Raw genomic sequence first — 16,374 nt, 5'->3', positions numbered from 1 at the left:
TGGCAGAAGACTTCCCTGCTGGAGGCCACACTGGTACAAGGAACATCAGCCCACCGCTCTAGCAGAAGACCCTTTTTCTGCCGGAGGCTAAGCTGGCACTAGGAAGCCCAGAGACCAAGTTGGTACCTGGAACCCCAGAGGCCACATTGGTCACCAAACACCTAGCAGAGACACCCTGCTGGACCGGAAGACTTGCTGGTCATCAGTACTCCAGTGCACACAGACCAGAAGACCAGAGAGAAGACAGAAACCAGGGGAAAACCATTCATTCAGCAAAGGTAAACGAAGAAATCAGCACCTAAACCTACAATAGCTTCAAACCCCGATGTCTAGAGGTCAGCGTAAGAACACAATCAACAGGGGCTGGAGAGATGGCTCAGCAGCTGCGGCTCTGGCTGTTCTTCCGTAGGACCTGAGTTCGATTGCCAGCACCCACGTGGCAGCTCACGGCTCTCTGTGGCTCCATTTCCTAGGGATCTGACACCTTCACACCAAGGCACATAAAATAAATTTAAATAAATTATTTTAAAAAAGAGCACAATCAACAATATCCAGGGCAATATGGCACTACCAGAGCTCAGCTATTCTTCTTCAGCAAGGCTAGATATTCCAACACAGCTGAAGCACAAGAAAATGACCTTAAATCCAATTTTATGAAGATGATAGAGACCCTTCAAGAGGAAATGAATAAATTCCTTTAGGAAAACACAAACTGGTGAAGGAAGTGAATAAAACTGTTCAAGACCTGTGTTAGGGGTTCTATTGCAGTGAAGGGACACCATGACTATAGCAACTCTTGTAAAGGAAAACATTTAACTGAGATGACAGCTTACAGTTTCAGAGGTTTAGTCCATTACCATCATGGCAGGAAGCCTGGAGGCTTACAGGCAGACATGGTATTGGGAAAGGAGCTGCTACATCTTAATATACTGGCAAAAGGAAGTAGACTCAGATATTGGGTGATATCTTGAGATTTCAAAGCCCACCTCCCCAGTGACACACTTCCTCCAACTGTTGTGGGATAATGCTTTTATACACTATAAAGATTTGTCACCATATTAGTTTAATAAAATGCTGATTGGCCAGCAGTCAGGTAGGAAGTATAGATGGGGCAATCAGACTAAGAGAATTCTGGGAAGAGGAAAGGCAGAGATGCAGAGGAGGCAAGATGAAAATGCCTTACTGAGAAAAAGAACCAAGCCACATGGCTAAACATAGATAAGAATTATGGGTTAATTTAAGTTATAAGAGCTAGTTAATAATAAGCCTGAGCTAAGAGGATAAACAGTTTAGAATTAACATAAGCCTCTGTGTGTTTCTTTGGTACTGAACAGCTATGAAAGAAACTTCTACATCCAACAATGCCACAATTCCTAATAATGCCACTTCCTTTTGGGGCCATTTTCTTTCATACCACTACATTCTACTCCCTGAATCCTAAAGGCTTATAGCCATATCATAATGCAAAAATGCATTCAGTCCAACTTCAAAAGTCCCTATGGTCTCATACAACAATCTCAAACTCAGACAGGCAGTGGTGGTGTATACTCTTAATCCAAGCGCTCAGGAGGAAGAGGCATGTGGATTTCTGTGAGTTCAATGCCAGCCTGGTCTACAAGAGCTAGTTCCAGGACAGGCTCCAAAGCTACAGAGAAACCCTGTCTTGAAGAAAAACAAAACAAAACAAAAAACCCCAATCTCAAACTTATTTAAAAGTCTAAACTTCAAGGTCACTTCTGAGACTCATGCAATCTCCTATAAACTATAATCCTCTGTAAAATCAAAATCAAAAAGCAGATCACAGACTTTCACTATATAATGGCACAGGATATATATTACTATTTAAAAACACAGGGAAGGGAGCACAGTGAGGAAAACTGAACCAAAGCAAGACTGAAAACCAGCTGGGCAGACACAAACCTCTGCATCTCCATGTCTGATGTCAAAATGCTCTTCAGATAACCAACTCTTTTCAGCGCTGATCACTGCAACACACTCCTTTCTCTTGGGCTGGTTCCCCTCCCTGTTCTCAGCTTTTCTTGGCAGGTGTCTCATGTTTTTGGACTTTTCTGTCCCACCATCCAGCTCCCAAATCTTGACATGGAGACTTAATGACAAAAGCTTGGCTGATAGTTTAGACTTGTTTATAACTAGCTCATAACTTAAATTAACCCATTTCTATTAACTTACGTGCTGCTATGTGGCTTATGAGTTGTTACCTCATCTCCTGCATGTCATACTTCCTCCTTGTCTTCTCATAACTCCACCCTTCCTGCCCGCATCCTCTGTCCTGGAAATCCTGCCTAGCTATTGGCCAATCATCTTCTTATTAAACCAATCAGAGTGACACTTCTTCACAGTGTACAAAAGATTATTTCACAACAATTCCATGACTCTGGGATCTCCAACATTTTAGGGTCTCCAGATAATTCAGGCTTCAACTTCACAACTTCACACAATAACCTTTCTAGGTCTACATTCAGGGACACACTTGACACATGCCTGGCCTTAGCAGCTTTCCTTAGCCTTGGAGGCAAATTCCATAACCTGTTTCTTTTATCCTTAACTCTAAAGGTAGAGGTCACCATTCCCTTTATTCCATTTCTTAATCTGTTTATCTCCTTGAACACAGGATTTAGCTCTATTTCACTTCCGGGTGCCCCCTTTCTTAATCTCTGAATTTTGTACTTTTATTTTTCTCAGCTTGCTCCTTTTTATTATAAATCTTCACCAGAGTTGACTAATAACCACTTCGCAGAGTCTATACTAGGCTGTCTTGAGATTTCCTCTGCCAGTGGAACTAATCCAAAACTCTTCACTTTAGCCTCAGGCAGACTTTTGGGACGAGGGAAAAAGGCAGCCACTTCCTTCACTAATATCCCAAGAGCAGTCTCTAGGCCACATACTAAAACCCTTCTCTGGAACCTGATCCTCACAGTTCAAATCATTCTCAGCACCACTGAGAATGCTCCTTCCATGCTCCTGCTAGTCTGTCCCATTTATCAGTACTTAAGACATTTCACTGCTTTCCTAAGTATCAAAGTCTAAATTCCTCCAAACAAATACATGGTCAGGCCTATAACAACGATGCTCCACTTCTGATACCAACTTCTGTCTTAGTTAGGGATTCTATTGCTGTGAAGAGACATCATGATTATACCAACTCTGATAAAGGAAAGCATTTAATTGAGATGTGGCTTACAGTTATCATCATGGTAGTGTGAAGACAGATAGGGTACCGGAGAAGTAGCTGCTACATCTGGATATGCAGGCAACAGGAAGTAGACTTATAACCTTGGTGGTATCTTGAGCATAGGCGACCTCAAAGCCTGCCTCCACAGTGACACACTTTCTTCAACAAGGCCATGCCTACTTCAGCAAAGCTACACTTTTGGGGATCATTTTCTTTTAAACCACCACAGCCTGAAAATTAAAATAGAAGCAATAAAGAAAACACAAACTGAGATAATCCTGAAGCTGGCAAACCTAGGTAAGGAACAGGAACTATGAATGCATCTCCTGTAACCAGGTAAGACTTATAGTGGAGGGACCAGGACACCAATCCAGCCACAAAACCGTTGGCCTACAATTTGTCCTGCCTACAAGATGTGCTATGGGTAAAGGTGGTGCAGAAATTGTTGAGTGGCTAACCAGTGACTGGTACAGCTTGAGACCCATGCCACAAAAGGGAGCCCAAGCCTGACATTGCCTGGAGGACCAGGAACCAGAGACTGAATAGCCCAGAGGTGTAGGATAGAACTAAACACTATTGGCAAAAAAAAAAGTCAATGAATTGATTCCTAATGATATTCTGCTATACTCATAGATTGGTACATAGCTCAATTGTCATCAGAAAGGCTTCACCTAAAAATTGATAGAAACAAATGCAGAGACCCACAACCAAACATTAGGTGGTGCTTGTAGAATCCTGCCGAAGTGAGAGAGGAAGGATTGTAGGAACCACAGGTGTCAAGGATACCACAAGATAACTCACAGAATCAACTGTCAACTTACCAGAGCTCACAGGGACTCACAAGAGACTGATCTAACAATCAGGGAACCTGCATGAGATTGACCCAAGCCTCTGCTATATACGCTATATTTGTATAGCTTGGTATTCTTGTGGGACTCCTAACAGTGGGTTGTCTCTGACTCTTGCCTGCTTTTGGTAAACTTTCCTCATACTGGGTTGCCGCATTCAGCCTTAATAGGAAGGAAGGTGTCTAGTCTTACTGTAACTTGATATGCCATGTTTGGTTGATAGCCATGGAAGGCCTGCCCTTTAATGAAGAGAAGAGGAAGAGTGGATGCAAAAGGGAGGTGAGACGGGAGGGACTGGGGGAAGAAGAGGGAGGGGAAACTGTGGTCAGGATGTAAATAATAATAAAAAATTTAAAAACATGAAAAATTAAAACAAAACCCAATCTCTCTGGTAAATTTTTCTGCTAAGAGTAATTGTTCTTTCTCTATGTTTTCTTGAAGCTCATTGAATTTCCTTAAAAGTGAAACTCTATTTTAGAATTTGCAAGTATCAGTTGTTATATGGTTGATTTCTGGTGATTTAGTTAGGTGAAGCCATGACTCCTAGAAAGTTCTCGGTGCTTTCCTAATTCCATGTACACACTGAAAGCTTAGGTGATCACTTTGAATCTTTGTATTCTGTCATTTGTGTCTGTCCTGTCTCTGAACCTGTGGACACTTCCATGACTTCAGCACTAGATGGCAGAATAAGTTCAGGACTTCCTTCAATAGACGATGGCTGTGTGGCTGTTACTGCAGCACTAGGTGCCCAGTGGCCAGGTTTGTCTCAAATCTGCGATCCTATGTTATCCGGGATGGCACGAGGGAGTGTCTGAAGAGGGTATTCTGACTCTGCAAGACTTGTTGTTCAGATCTTGGGGAATTCCAAGGTCTAAGAAGCTCATTAGGAAAGCACCAGCATCCCCCTCCTGGGGACCGGGGCTCCCTGGGGAAGATGTTCAAAGGAGGCTTCTTTAGACTTGTCACTCACTCCTCACACAGAGCCTAAGAGCAGGTAAAGAGCGATGAGGAGATGGGAGGTCCAGGGTGTCCCTTCTGCCAGCCGTGGTCTCTCTACTGCCTGCAGATCCTGACATCCACATTGTCCTGGTACTTCTCTGTCCACCACCTTCCTACCAGTTTCTGTTCTCTCTTTCTTTCTCTTTCTCCTTCTTCATCTATGTGTATGTCTCCCTTCCTGTCTCTCTCTCTCTCTCTCTCTCTCTCTCTCTCTCTCTCTCTCTCTCCTCTCTCTCTCCACTTCCCCACCAGATTTAAGGTATGCAACATCCCCATCAAGACAGCTGGTCTTGTTTGTTGCCAACAAAGACCTGCAGAAAGAGGCGTGTCTGAGAGACGCAGATAGGTGGGGGAAAGGCTGACAGGTCAGCATGTTCACAGGATATAGCATAGAAGGAGAGTCTGAGGAACTGGTTGAAAGTTACTGGAGGATCTCTCTTGATGTCTCCGTGCAGATAACTGTCATCTAGTGATTTTCTCCATTGTGGTCAGGATATTATGGCTGACTCTTGCAGCCTGTTCTCACCATTGCCTCCCCTCTATCCTGCCACTCCCTCTTCTTCCCAGATTTGACACTGCATTGTGTATAACTAACATGCACAGGTCTTGATGAACAAAATATTTATTTTTAAATAAAGATTTCTCCTAGTAAATGCGGCTGATGGAGTGATTGGACGGATCTTAACGATGCGGCAATGGAGAGGTTGTTACAGTTCTCTGGACACCAAAACAGGACCAGGTGATGCTAGACAATAAGAGGATTGCAGGAAGCAATAATATCCTTAATTCTTGGAGTTGGGCTGGACCTCAAGTTCAATTGTACAAGTTCCATTATCTCTTTTTTTCTTTTAATAAGGGCACTGACCTTGCCATGAAGTTTGTTTCCCTGCCTTATGTGTGTGTGTGTGTGTGTGTGTGTGTGTGTGTGGTCTAACCTGATCACTTCCCAATGACCCCACCTTCTAGTAAGATTCTATTGAGGATTAGGGTCTCAACATATAAACATGGTGGGAGGATACAGAACACGAAGTCTGGGATGCGTCTAGTTAGATTCAGCCTGAAGCTCTCAACCGAAACAAGAGTGTCTGAGCTCTTCCTTTCTCTAGTCATGCCGAAACTGGTCACACTGGTGATATTTACGCTCAAGTTTAAATCTGGAGGCTTTGCCAAGCAAGTCTCATCCATGCTTCTTCACAGGCTCTTCAGATACTTCTGTGGGGATACAGGTGTAGAGATGTAGTTAAGCCCAAGGCAGGCTGGCTCCAGATGGCTGCTCCTGTCGGCAGACGGTTTTGTTCATGGTTCTATTGCTCATTGTATTCGTTTTCAACTGAGCACTAGGAAAAACTCAGGGTCATCGACATGTCTGCCATCATCCTCCTGAGCTTAATTTCTGTGGAGGAAAGCATCCCTGCTTAGAGTATCCCACCACCTTCACAAGGTCTTTCCTCATGCCACAGCCTGTGCAGCGTCTCTCTAAACACGGCTCTTAGGCACAGTGGGCTTGCATTACAGATGTGTGAGGCGAGGGAACGAGTCAGTCACCCTTATGCTTTCAAAACAGCTCCAAGGATGGAGTCAAGACTACCTGCTTTCACAGTTTAATGAGCCTTGTTGAGGACAGTAATTGACACTGGAGATAGAGTTGTACATAAAACCAAGCCTCTGTCTAGTTAAGGCAGCAGGCAGTAATTAGATAAATTCATTTTTTGTGAGAAATATAGCCAAGGAAAAGAGACAGCGAAAGATGGCTGCACTCAGGACAACTGCTTGGAAGAAAGCTTCTCTAATGAAATGACAGCTGGTGGAGGTGGAAAGGAAGTGGATGCCCCTTTTCTAGAAGATGCTGATGAGAGAAGCACAGGGAGGAGATATTGAGCTGGAGATCCGTGGGCGACACCTGCTCAGCTCTGGAAGGGATAGAGTGGATCGCAGCAGTAGCTTTATGGCATGAACAATGGGGGCAGCAGTGTAGATGAGACTACAAGTAGACCACATGCTAAAAACTAAGAGAGGGCATTTGGGGGCACAGCAAGTTGGATGTGACTACTTAGTATCCAAGGGGCAATTTCTAGTAGGCTCTTGTTCACCTGACATTCAGGCGAAGGGTCTTGGTGAGAGACTTAAATCCAGACAGGTATTTAAGCGCTAGGTTGGCTGGTTTCAGATAACTGCTCTAATCAGAGATGGTTCCAGACATGTTTCTGTTGCACGTCGTATCTGTTTTCCTAGTGAGCACATAAGAGATGCTGTTGAGGGAAAACCCAGAGTCACTCAGAGGCCTGACACAGTAGACAGAGTCTCTGACCTGGTGGCCGCTTTTCAGTGCTCTGTATTTATACTCACGCTTACCTCTCCCTGATCAGCCATGGCAGAGGGGCCTGCCTCTGATGACAGTGTGGTCCCTCCTCCTGTCCTACCCTTTCCCGAGTCATCAAAACCATGCTTCATCATTGGTCTGCCACTTTGTGCTATTTCAGGCTTCCTCACTAATTTCCGTCACTAGATGAGCCACGATCCTCACAGAACAAGCTGCATTTCCCTCACCATAAAGCTTCTAACTTAGGACCCCTTTCCATCCCCTGTCAGAGTCCCAGAAAGCCAGCCTGAACTCACCTCTCTTAATCTTGATCTATTCTTCCAGCATTTCCCAGGTGCTAATGTGGCAGGACTCCGCCTCTTGCCTCCCTTGTTATCTTCACACACTGGGCCACAAAGACCTCCCTTTGCTTGAGGACTTTGGCTCACCTTGGGCTTTTGTATCACACGGCATCCTTTGTTGTACCACGCCTTTTCTGTCTGGCTTCCCAGTGTTTTGCATTCATCTCTCTTCCCTCATACCTTCCCCTGTGGGCCCATCACCTCCAATTGCTTCAGCTCTTACAAAGTGCCCACAGCACCGATTTCTGCCTGAAAGTTGTGTCTTCTATTCTAGACACAGATGTCCACCGGAGGCTCGAAGTTCACAAACTTCCTAAGCCCCAGACTAGACCCACTGAGCATCCCATCCTGATTTCCACTCCTGTGCTGCTTCTCTCAGTGAATGTCACCATCATCCATACATGCACTCAAGTACACCCCCTTCTCATCCTTGGCATTCATGTGTTTGCCTTCTCTCTTTCTCAGCACTATTTAATCACAGATCGAAAGATCTCTTCTCTAACGCCTGCTTCTCATGCCAATAGTCCCAGCCTTAGTTCCCATTCTTACCCTTCTTTCCTGAGTAACTGCATCTTCCCCTCCCCCACAATATATTCTCCCCACTGTTGCCAGAGTGATTGATCCCAGATAGAGATTTGATATCTAATCTTTTCTTTCCTCCTTCATGGTAATGCCCACCATCATTAACCTGTTTTGCAGGATATGACAGTCCCTGCATGCTCTGCCCTTGCCTACCTTCCCTGCTCTGACTCGTGTCTCACTTAGTTTTTGCTTTACCGTCTTACAAGTCATGATCCTCTGCAAAGCATATCTTCTGGGCATTCCTGTTGGTAGCATCAAAGATCTGAATCTTGCCTATCCCAGGAAGTCTTCTGTAATTGTGCAAATAGAATGAGATGCCTGCAATAAGAAAGGAAGTCAGAACACATCTTTGTCCTTTAGTTTGTCAGTTCCTCATCCCTGTAACCTATGGCTTCAGTTACCACCAGAGCACACTGTGAACAAGATAAGGTAAGTGGTGGTGGTGGGGGCAGGGAAGAAAGTTCCAAACTGATTGGAACCATCTTGATAATAGATATTTTCTATTCCTCATCAGTGTTTAAATTTCAATTGCAGAATTCTTTTATTATTTTTAATTTTTAAAAATCTAGCTTGATCGTTCAGTGGATTTGTATGCTGCATTTATATTTAATGTAGTTTCTGCTGGAATTATGTTTGAGTGTAGTCATTTTACTACCTGATTGGTATTTGTCTTAAGCCTTCTTCATTTCTTTTCTTTTTTAAAATTGATTTTCGTGGGTGTGTATATACTGTACATGGTATTGAGTTACAGAATGTTTTTATGCCTGTGTATAATGTATAATGTAGTGTATTTTCTCTGTACCTTACTTTTTTTTTTCTGTCCTCTTTCTGTTAGCCTCCTTTTTTCTGGACTCATATAATTTATAAATACATGATTTTATGTATTTGTATAAAAGCTAGGAACCAGAAAATGAGAGACACTTTGTGATATCTGTTTTCCTAAGACAGACTTAATTCACTTCATAGATTATTCCCAGCTGTATTTATTTTCTGAAAATTACATGATGTCAGTCATTTTATGGCTGAAAAGTTTGCCATTGTATGCATATACCATATCTTCTTTATCCATGTCTCTGCTGTTGGATACCCACACAAGCTCTATAGCTTAGCGATTGTGAATAGCACTGCAGTAAACAGGAATGTGAAAGTGTCTCTGTGATTTTGCCGTGGAGTAGTAGAGCTGCAGACCAGGGTAAATCTCTTCTTAGGTTTTTGAGGAACATCCACATTGGTTTCCACAGAGGCTGGGTTAGCTTACACTCTTCCATGGCCTCACTAGAGTTTGTTTTCTCACTGCCAATCTGATGAGGGAATCTCAATATGGTCTTAATCTGAACACCTCTGATGCCTACTGATGTTGAATATCTTTCCAATGATTATTGACCATCTGCGCTTCATCTTTTGAGAGCTCTCTGTTCACTTCATTATCACATTTACTGATCATTTGATGTTTTTGTGAGTCAGTTCTTTAGCCCTTTGCATATTCTAGATATTAATCCTTTGTCAGACGCAGAGCTAGCAAAGATTTGCTCCTATCTGTCTGTATTCATTGTTTCCCTTTTGGACAGCATCTTGCTATGTGGTCCAGGCTGACCTCAAACTTGCAATGATCCTCCTGTCTCTGCTGCCCGAGATTACAAGTGTTCACCACCACACCTAACTTGATTAACTGTTTCCTTAAAAGTGCAGAATCTTTGATTTCATAAGGTTCCATTCGTCATGTGTTGGCCTCATGTCCTGATAACTGAAGCCCTGTTGAGAAATTACATGTGTGTCTGTGTGTTTTCCCTTCCCTTTCTGGTAGCAGTTCCAGAGTTTCACATTTAATGTTAAGTTCTTTGATCCGTATGAACTTGGTTTTTATGAAGGGTAAGAGACAGTCATTGACAGTGATCTAGTTTCATTATTCTGTATATTTGCAGTTACAGTTTTTTTTGCAGAATGGTTTGCTGAAGAAGTTGCCGTATCTCTGATATCTATTTTTGTTGACTTTGTCAATAATCAGGTGGCTGTAATTATGTGTGTTTATCTATGGGTACTCTGTTACATGCCACTGTTCTATGGTCTGTCTTTGTGCCAATACTGTGGTGGTCTGAATGGGAATACCTCTAGAGGCTCATATGTTTGAATACTTGGTCCCCAGACAGTAGAACTAATTTTTCCCAGTTTGTGTGGCCTGACTGGATTGGAACTGGTGTATCGCTGGGGATGGTCTTTGAGTTTTCAAAAGATTTATGAGACCCACACACAGGGCACGTATGTGCTTGCAGGCAACATACCCTTACACATAAAATATAAATAAAACTTAAAAAGGAAAACTGGCCTAGTTTTAAAAAATTCTTACATGTCAAGGATATAGTTTGAGAAATCTGTCATAGTGTGAAGTTTATAGGGTATATTATTTATACAAATCTGGAGGACATACAGATCAAATTCTTGAAGCCGTCTCATGACTTTATTGAAGAATGTGGCAACCATGAGATGTATGAGGCTGCTGCAAATATAACACAGCTTGCCCTATGACACAGTGTGCTCCATGACAAAGCATGCCCTGTGACACAGCGTGCTCCATGACACAGCATGCCCGGTGACACAGCGTACTCCATGACACAGCATGCCCGGTGACACAGCATGCTCCATGACACAGCATGCCCTATGAAGCAGCATTCTTGCTGATGATATGCTATGATAGTGTGCTGTATGACACCATCTGCTCTTTAAGACAGAGTGCTCTCTGGTACTCTGATACAAAATGCTCTAAGACAGTGTACTCTATAACTCTCTATGACATTGTGTTCTATGATGTATCATACTCTATGATGCTCTGTGCCTGTGTATGCTCTGTAATGGTGTACTCTGTAAGGCACCAGGTTCTTTGAGCTAAACATTTTATAAGCAGCATTGACCTTTATAATAATGATTTAAAGGTGTAGAATTGCAAGTACATAAACAATAACAGTGTCAATTGTTCATCATCGTTTTCAACTGTGAGGTACTTGGCATAGTTGCATGTGCTGCGCTTTCATCTTCCTGGCAGTGCAGTGGGTTTCCTTATACAGCATCATCATGGGTATCTGAATAAGGCATTGCTGTCCAACAACTGGCAATACAGCCTCTGGGCAATAGTAGTTCTTTAGTTCTCTTGTAATCTTCGAAGGTCCCAACTACATGTGTGATCGCACTGACCATTATTGTATGATCATGCGACAATGACGGTCTGTGGTTTACGAAAGTAGAATGTTACCCATTCCTTAACAGAAAAAGCTCGTTAGAGACTTTGGCCTATTCCAGGCTTGTTTGAATTAGTGTATCATCACTTCCCAAACATTGGAGAAATCTTAACTATTTCCCTACTGTTTTTTGGGATATTTTGTTACATGTTCTAGAGATACACAGACATATAGACACACAGATATACATAATACATAAAATATATATTGTAGTTAATATATAAACTACGAATGTAGTCATCTATACCCATTAGAAAGTCTTATGTTCTGTACAGATATATCCTTGACTCCTCTCTCTGTCTCAGACTTTCTCTGCCTTTCTCTTACACATACTCTGCTCTGAGGTTATTTTTGCTGCTTTAAACAGTCAATATTCTGCCATCTCTGCTCACACACTGACTCTGTGCCTTTTATTCTCCCTTTCAGTTCTGCGCTCCACAGAGGGCCGTTTTCCTCCAGACTAAAGAAGTCCTTTGCAGCATCTTTTGCTGTGGGTCTTTGGTAACCAATGACCTGCTTTCTTTCAAGAGAAATCGACTTTGATTCCTAAACGGCTCCTTCACTGAGTTCTAGGTTGGTAGTTTGCGTCCTTCCTCAGTGTACATTCTTCATCTTCCCTCTCTTCCATTCCTCCCATTCCCTCCCTCTTCTGCCTCTCCCTCTTCACCACCTTAAATGTGTTACTCAGTTACCTTCTATTTCTTGTGAAAAGACCACAGCCTGCCTCATCGCTGATCGTTTGAAGAAACATAACCTCTCTTCTTAGGTCAGTTTCAGGACAACACTTGTTTTGTTTGTTCGGTTTATTTTCAGCCATCTTCCTTTAAATTTATCTTTCTTGGTGTTCCCTAGACAGCATCTCTATGTTCTGTAGGTGTCTCTTCCATTTGGGAAAATCGTAGGCCATCCATCTTTAGTTATTGGCTTGTCCTTCATTCCTTGTCATTTGCCTACAGTGTGTGAAAATACATGACTTTGACTTACTGTTTCCAATGATTACTTGTTTCCAATGATAGTTATGGCCCCACTGTTCCAGGGAGTCAGACTGATAGTCATGCCTGTCGAGTCTGAGGGTACCCATCATGCTTTTTGAGCTATTCAACTAAAGTCAATTTGGGGATGGTCTGCAAAATGAAGTCAGACTTTGACTTTCGATGTTAGTTGTACATGATTGCTGCATTCTTAAACACCCAATTCTTCCCAGAACATCTTAAGCTGTATGGACCACGAATTAGAAGATATTACTTTTGGGATATCCCCCACTCTTTTGCAAATTCTACATTTTGACCTGTGGAGATCATAATTTGTCATCTCAGAATGAGCTGGAGCTGCATGGTAGAAGAGGAGCATGCTGCTTCATATTAAACGGAAATTCTCTTTAAACCCTGTCCCCAGCTCTGTCGGACACCTATGTGTACTTGGCTTTTCTCTTCATGTTTGGTGCACCTCTTGTATGAATGGCCGCAGGGTTAGCATCTAGGGGCTTCTCTTTCTTGAATGACAGCTCTGCTCTATCTTTGCAATAGGAGAAGGATGCAGGACTTCCTCTGGAGAAATCGCAGCTCTCTTACCGAGTTTATTCTGCTAGGATTCTCTAGTGACACGAAGATAAATGGTATTCTGTTCGGTGTCTTTCTTCTCCTCTACCTCATCACCCTCCTGGGCAATGGACTAATTATCACCTTGATACGCATGGATTCCCGCCTCCACACACCCATGTACTTTTTCCTCAGTGTCTTATCCATTCTGGATATGGGATATGTCACCACCACAGTGCCCCAGATGCTGGTACATCTGGTCTGTGAGAAGAAGACCATCTCCTACATTGGATGTGTGGCTCAGATGTACATCTTCCTGATGTTGGGAATCACCGAATCATGGCTTTTTGCAATCATGGCTTATGATAGGTATGTGGCCATTTGCCATCCTCTCAGATATAAAGTCATCATGAGCCCTTTGCTGCGTGGGTCACTGGTAGCCTTTTGTGGGTTCTGGGGTGTCAGCTGTGCCCTGATATATACGGTTTCTGCTATGATTCTTCCCTACTGTGGCCCCAATGAGATCAACCACTTCTTCTGTGAAGTCCCCGCTGTCCTGAAGTTGGCCTGTGCGGACACCTCTCTCAATGACCGGGTGGACTTCATCCTAGGCTTCATCCTTCTCCTGGTCCCTCTTTCCCTCATCATTGTTGTCTACATCAATATCTTTGCTGCTATCTTGAGAATCCGCTCAACTCAAGGGCGGATCAAGGCCTTTTCCACCTGTGCCTCCCACATCACTGTGGTCACCATGTTCTCGATCCCATGTATGATTATGTATATGAGACCTGGCTCCGAATCTTCTCCAGAAGAGGACAAGAAGCTGGCTCTCTTCTACAATGTCATCTCTGCCTTCCTCAACCCCATCATCTACAGTCTTCGTAATAAAGACGTGAAAAGGGCTTTCTTCAAGGTGGTAGGCTGCAGCAAAGTGTCCGGATGAAGGTTTTGGGGGTTGTGAGACTAGTAGCCTTCTGGAACTCTCATCATGCACTTCCTGTAGTATGAATGTCTTTTATATTATATTATATTATATTATATTATATTATATCCAGTGAGCTGACTTTGATTCAACACCAGTAACTTACTGAAGACTTTATTGGGGTATTACCATCTATTACATGTACTCATCTTGGTATATAATTATTTGGAAACCGATCATACACATAGGTTCATAAAACTCCATCAGGGTATAGAACTATTCCATCATCACACAAGGAAGCAAATATGGTCCCCAACTCTAACCTCTGATACTGATGTCATTGTTTTTTCTCCATCAGCATAACTTCCTCATTTTGTGAATGTTACATAAACAGATGAAGCCTTTCTTCTTTTACTCTTCCTAATACCCTTGTAATCTCTCCAAAATACTATGTATAACAGTAGCATGTTTCTATGTGTTGTCAAGTTTAATTTGAGTACAATAATGATATTTTCCATTCTTTGGCTATTCCATGTAATGTTTCTAGAATATTTGTGTAAATTTTTTTCACTTCTAATAGTTTTTAAGTGCCATTTTCTTATTTCTTATGGGAGGAAACAAGTGTGCTGAGCTGTGCATGTGGAGGTTGCAGGACAGTTTGTGGGAGTCAGTTTTCCCTTCTACCATATGGAACCTGAAGACTGAGCTCAAGTGGCCAGGCTTGACAGCAGGTGCCTTTGTCTGCCGAGCTCTCCTGTGCAGATTTTTGGAAAAGGTTTGTTTTTTCTTAAGAATAAATATTCAGGAATGTGATTCTCAGGACATATGATATGTGTATACTTCATCTTATAATAATATTTTAATGAAATCCGCAGCTAGAAATTATTTCATATGTACCAGTGTGTCTGTACTTAAACAGGCAGATGCATTGGAAGGCTGTGCAATACTGAGAATACTTACACTGATGGGAAGAATGTACACTGATAATACTGCCTTGGAAACAGTCTGCAGTTCCTCACATATTCAATGCAGAGGGACACATGGCCCATCAATTTTACTCCTAGATACATATTTAGAAGAAGTTAAACATACATGATTATAAAAAAAATGCGCACTGGGGGCTGGAGAGATGGCTCAGTGGTTAAGAGCACTGTTGCTTCTCCAAAGAACCCAGATTTAATTCCCAGCACCCATGTGATAATTTACAACCATCTATAACTCCAGCTCTAGGGGAGAGGACCTCTTCTGGATGCTACAGGCACTGCATACTTGTGGAGCACAGAAATGCACGCAGGCCAAACACCAATACACATAAAATGTTTTTAAAAATGTGTATATTTGTGATCATAGCAACTTTATTCATGAGAGCTAAAAAGCAAGACCATCAACTCAAAGTCTGTTAGCTGAATGGGTAAATAAAATATGGTATGCCAACACATGAAATATACTTTGTATTAAAAGGGAACAAATAAATTATATATTAAGCACAAACACACACATATGTAATGTATACAATATGTACTATGTATATGCTACAGTGTTGATTTTTTGAAATCAATTAAAGAAGCCAGTTGCAAAAATTCATGTAGTATGTCAAACCATTATATAAAATAATCCAAAATAGACAAATTCTTAGAAAGAGAAAGTGGACTCATGTGGTTGTTGGTCCTAGGGGCATAATGGGAATGAAGAAGAAATTATTTAAGAGTATGGAGTTTCTTTTCAGGCAATGAAAATTCTCTAAAGTTATAGTATGCTAATGACTAGGAAACTCAGTGAATATAGTAAAACACTGAGCTATCTACATACAATGTACGGACTTTACAGTGCGTGAGTTCTGCTAGATGAAGTTGTTTTCAAACAGAATATGACTATGTTTTCTTAAGAGACATTCAGTTTGGCAACATGTGAACTCCCATTGCTCTGTGCATTATCTAGAGGTAAGTGTAGTCAGGATTTTCTTGTTTAAGCCAGTCTAACAGGAACTACAATGGTGTCATTGTGTGCATTTGCATTTGATTAACAGCTTGTGGTGGGGAATTTATTTTATGTGCTTATTTATTTATTTCCTAAGTATTTGTTCTATTTGCTAACTGGAATAAAATTTTTAAATATGTCTTTTAAAAGTTTTATTTGTATGTATTTGAGAGAGACAGGTAGATAAGTGATAGAGTGTAATCAGAGACTGTGCGTTCATTTCTCAGTTGCCCAGACCCGAATAATTACACAGCAACTATATTAGTTACTACACTGTTTGGCTGATGACTCGGGCATATCAATAGAGAAGGGTAGGGAAGGAGTGATAGGGTTTCTGCAGTGTAAAGTAAAGGCAAAAACCAATAAATGTGATGGTGCCTAGAAATGCATCTTAGGGACAGTGCAACCCACAGAAATGATCTGT

At 42.0% G+C, this 16,374-nt stretch overlaps 1 protein-coding gene across 1 annotated transcript; it reads left to right on the top strand.

Moving 5' to 3' along the window:
* The first annotated feature begins 13,046 nt into the window (after nt 1-13,046).
* Nucleotides 13,047-16,004, top strand: LOC125410768 (olfactory receptor 2A12-like). The gene has a single exon (XM_085698107.2). It carries the CDS (start codon nt 13,047-13,049, stop codon nt 13,992-13,994), a length of 948 nt encoding a protein of 315 aa, XP_085554233.1. The 3' UTR covers nt 13,995-16,004.
* Nucleotides 16,005-16,374: the final 370 nt, after the last annotated feature.

The sequence above is a fragment of the Myodes glareolus genome, chromosome 3 (assembly GCF_982192425.1).
Source record: "Myodes glareolus chromosome 3, mMyoGla1.1, whole genome shotgun sequence".
NCBI lineage: Eukaryota > Metazoa > Chordata > Mammalia > Rodentia > Cricetidae > Myodes > Myodes glareolus.
Note: the sequence above shows the minus strand (reverse complement) of the source record. Positions and strands in the feature narration are given on the sequence as shown.

Bases quoted from the DNA above. Each gene is read 5' to 3' on its own strand.
- LOC125410768 (XM_085698107.2), top strand. From the start codon at position 13,047: ATGCAGGACTTCCTCTGGAGAAATCGCAGCTCTCTTACCGAGTTTATT.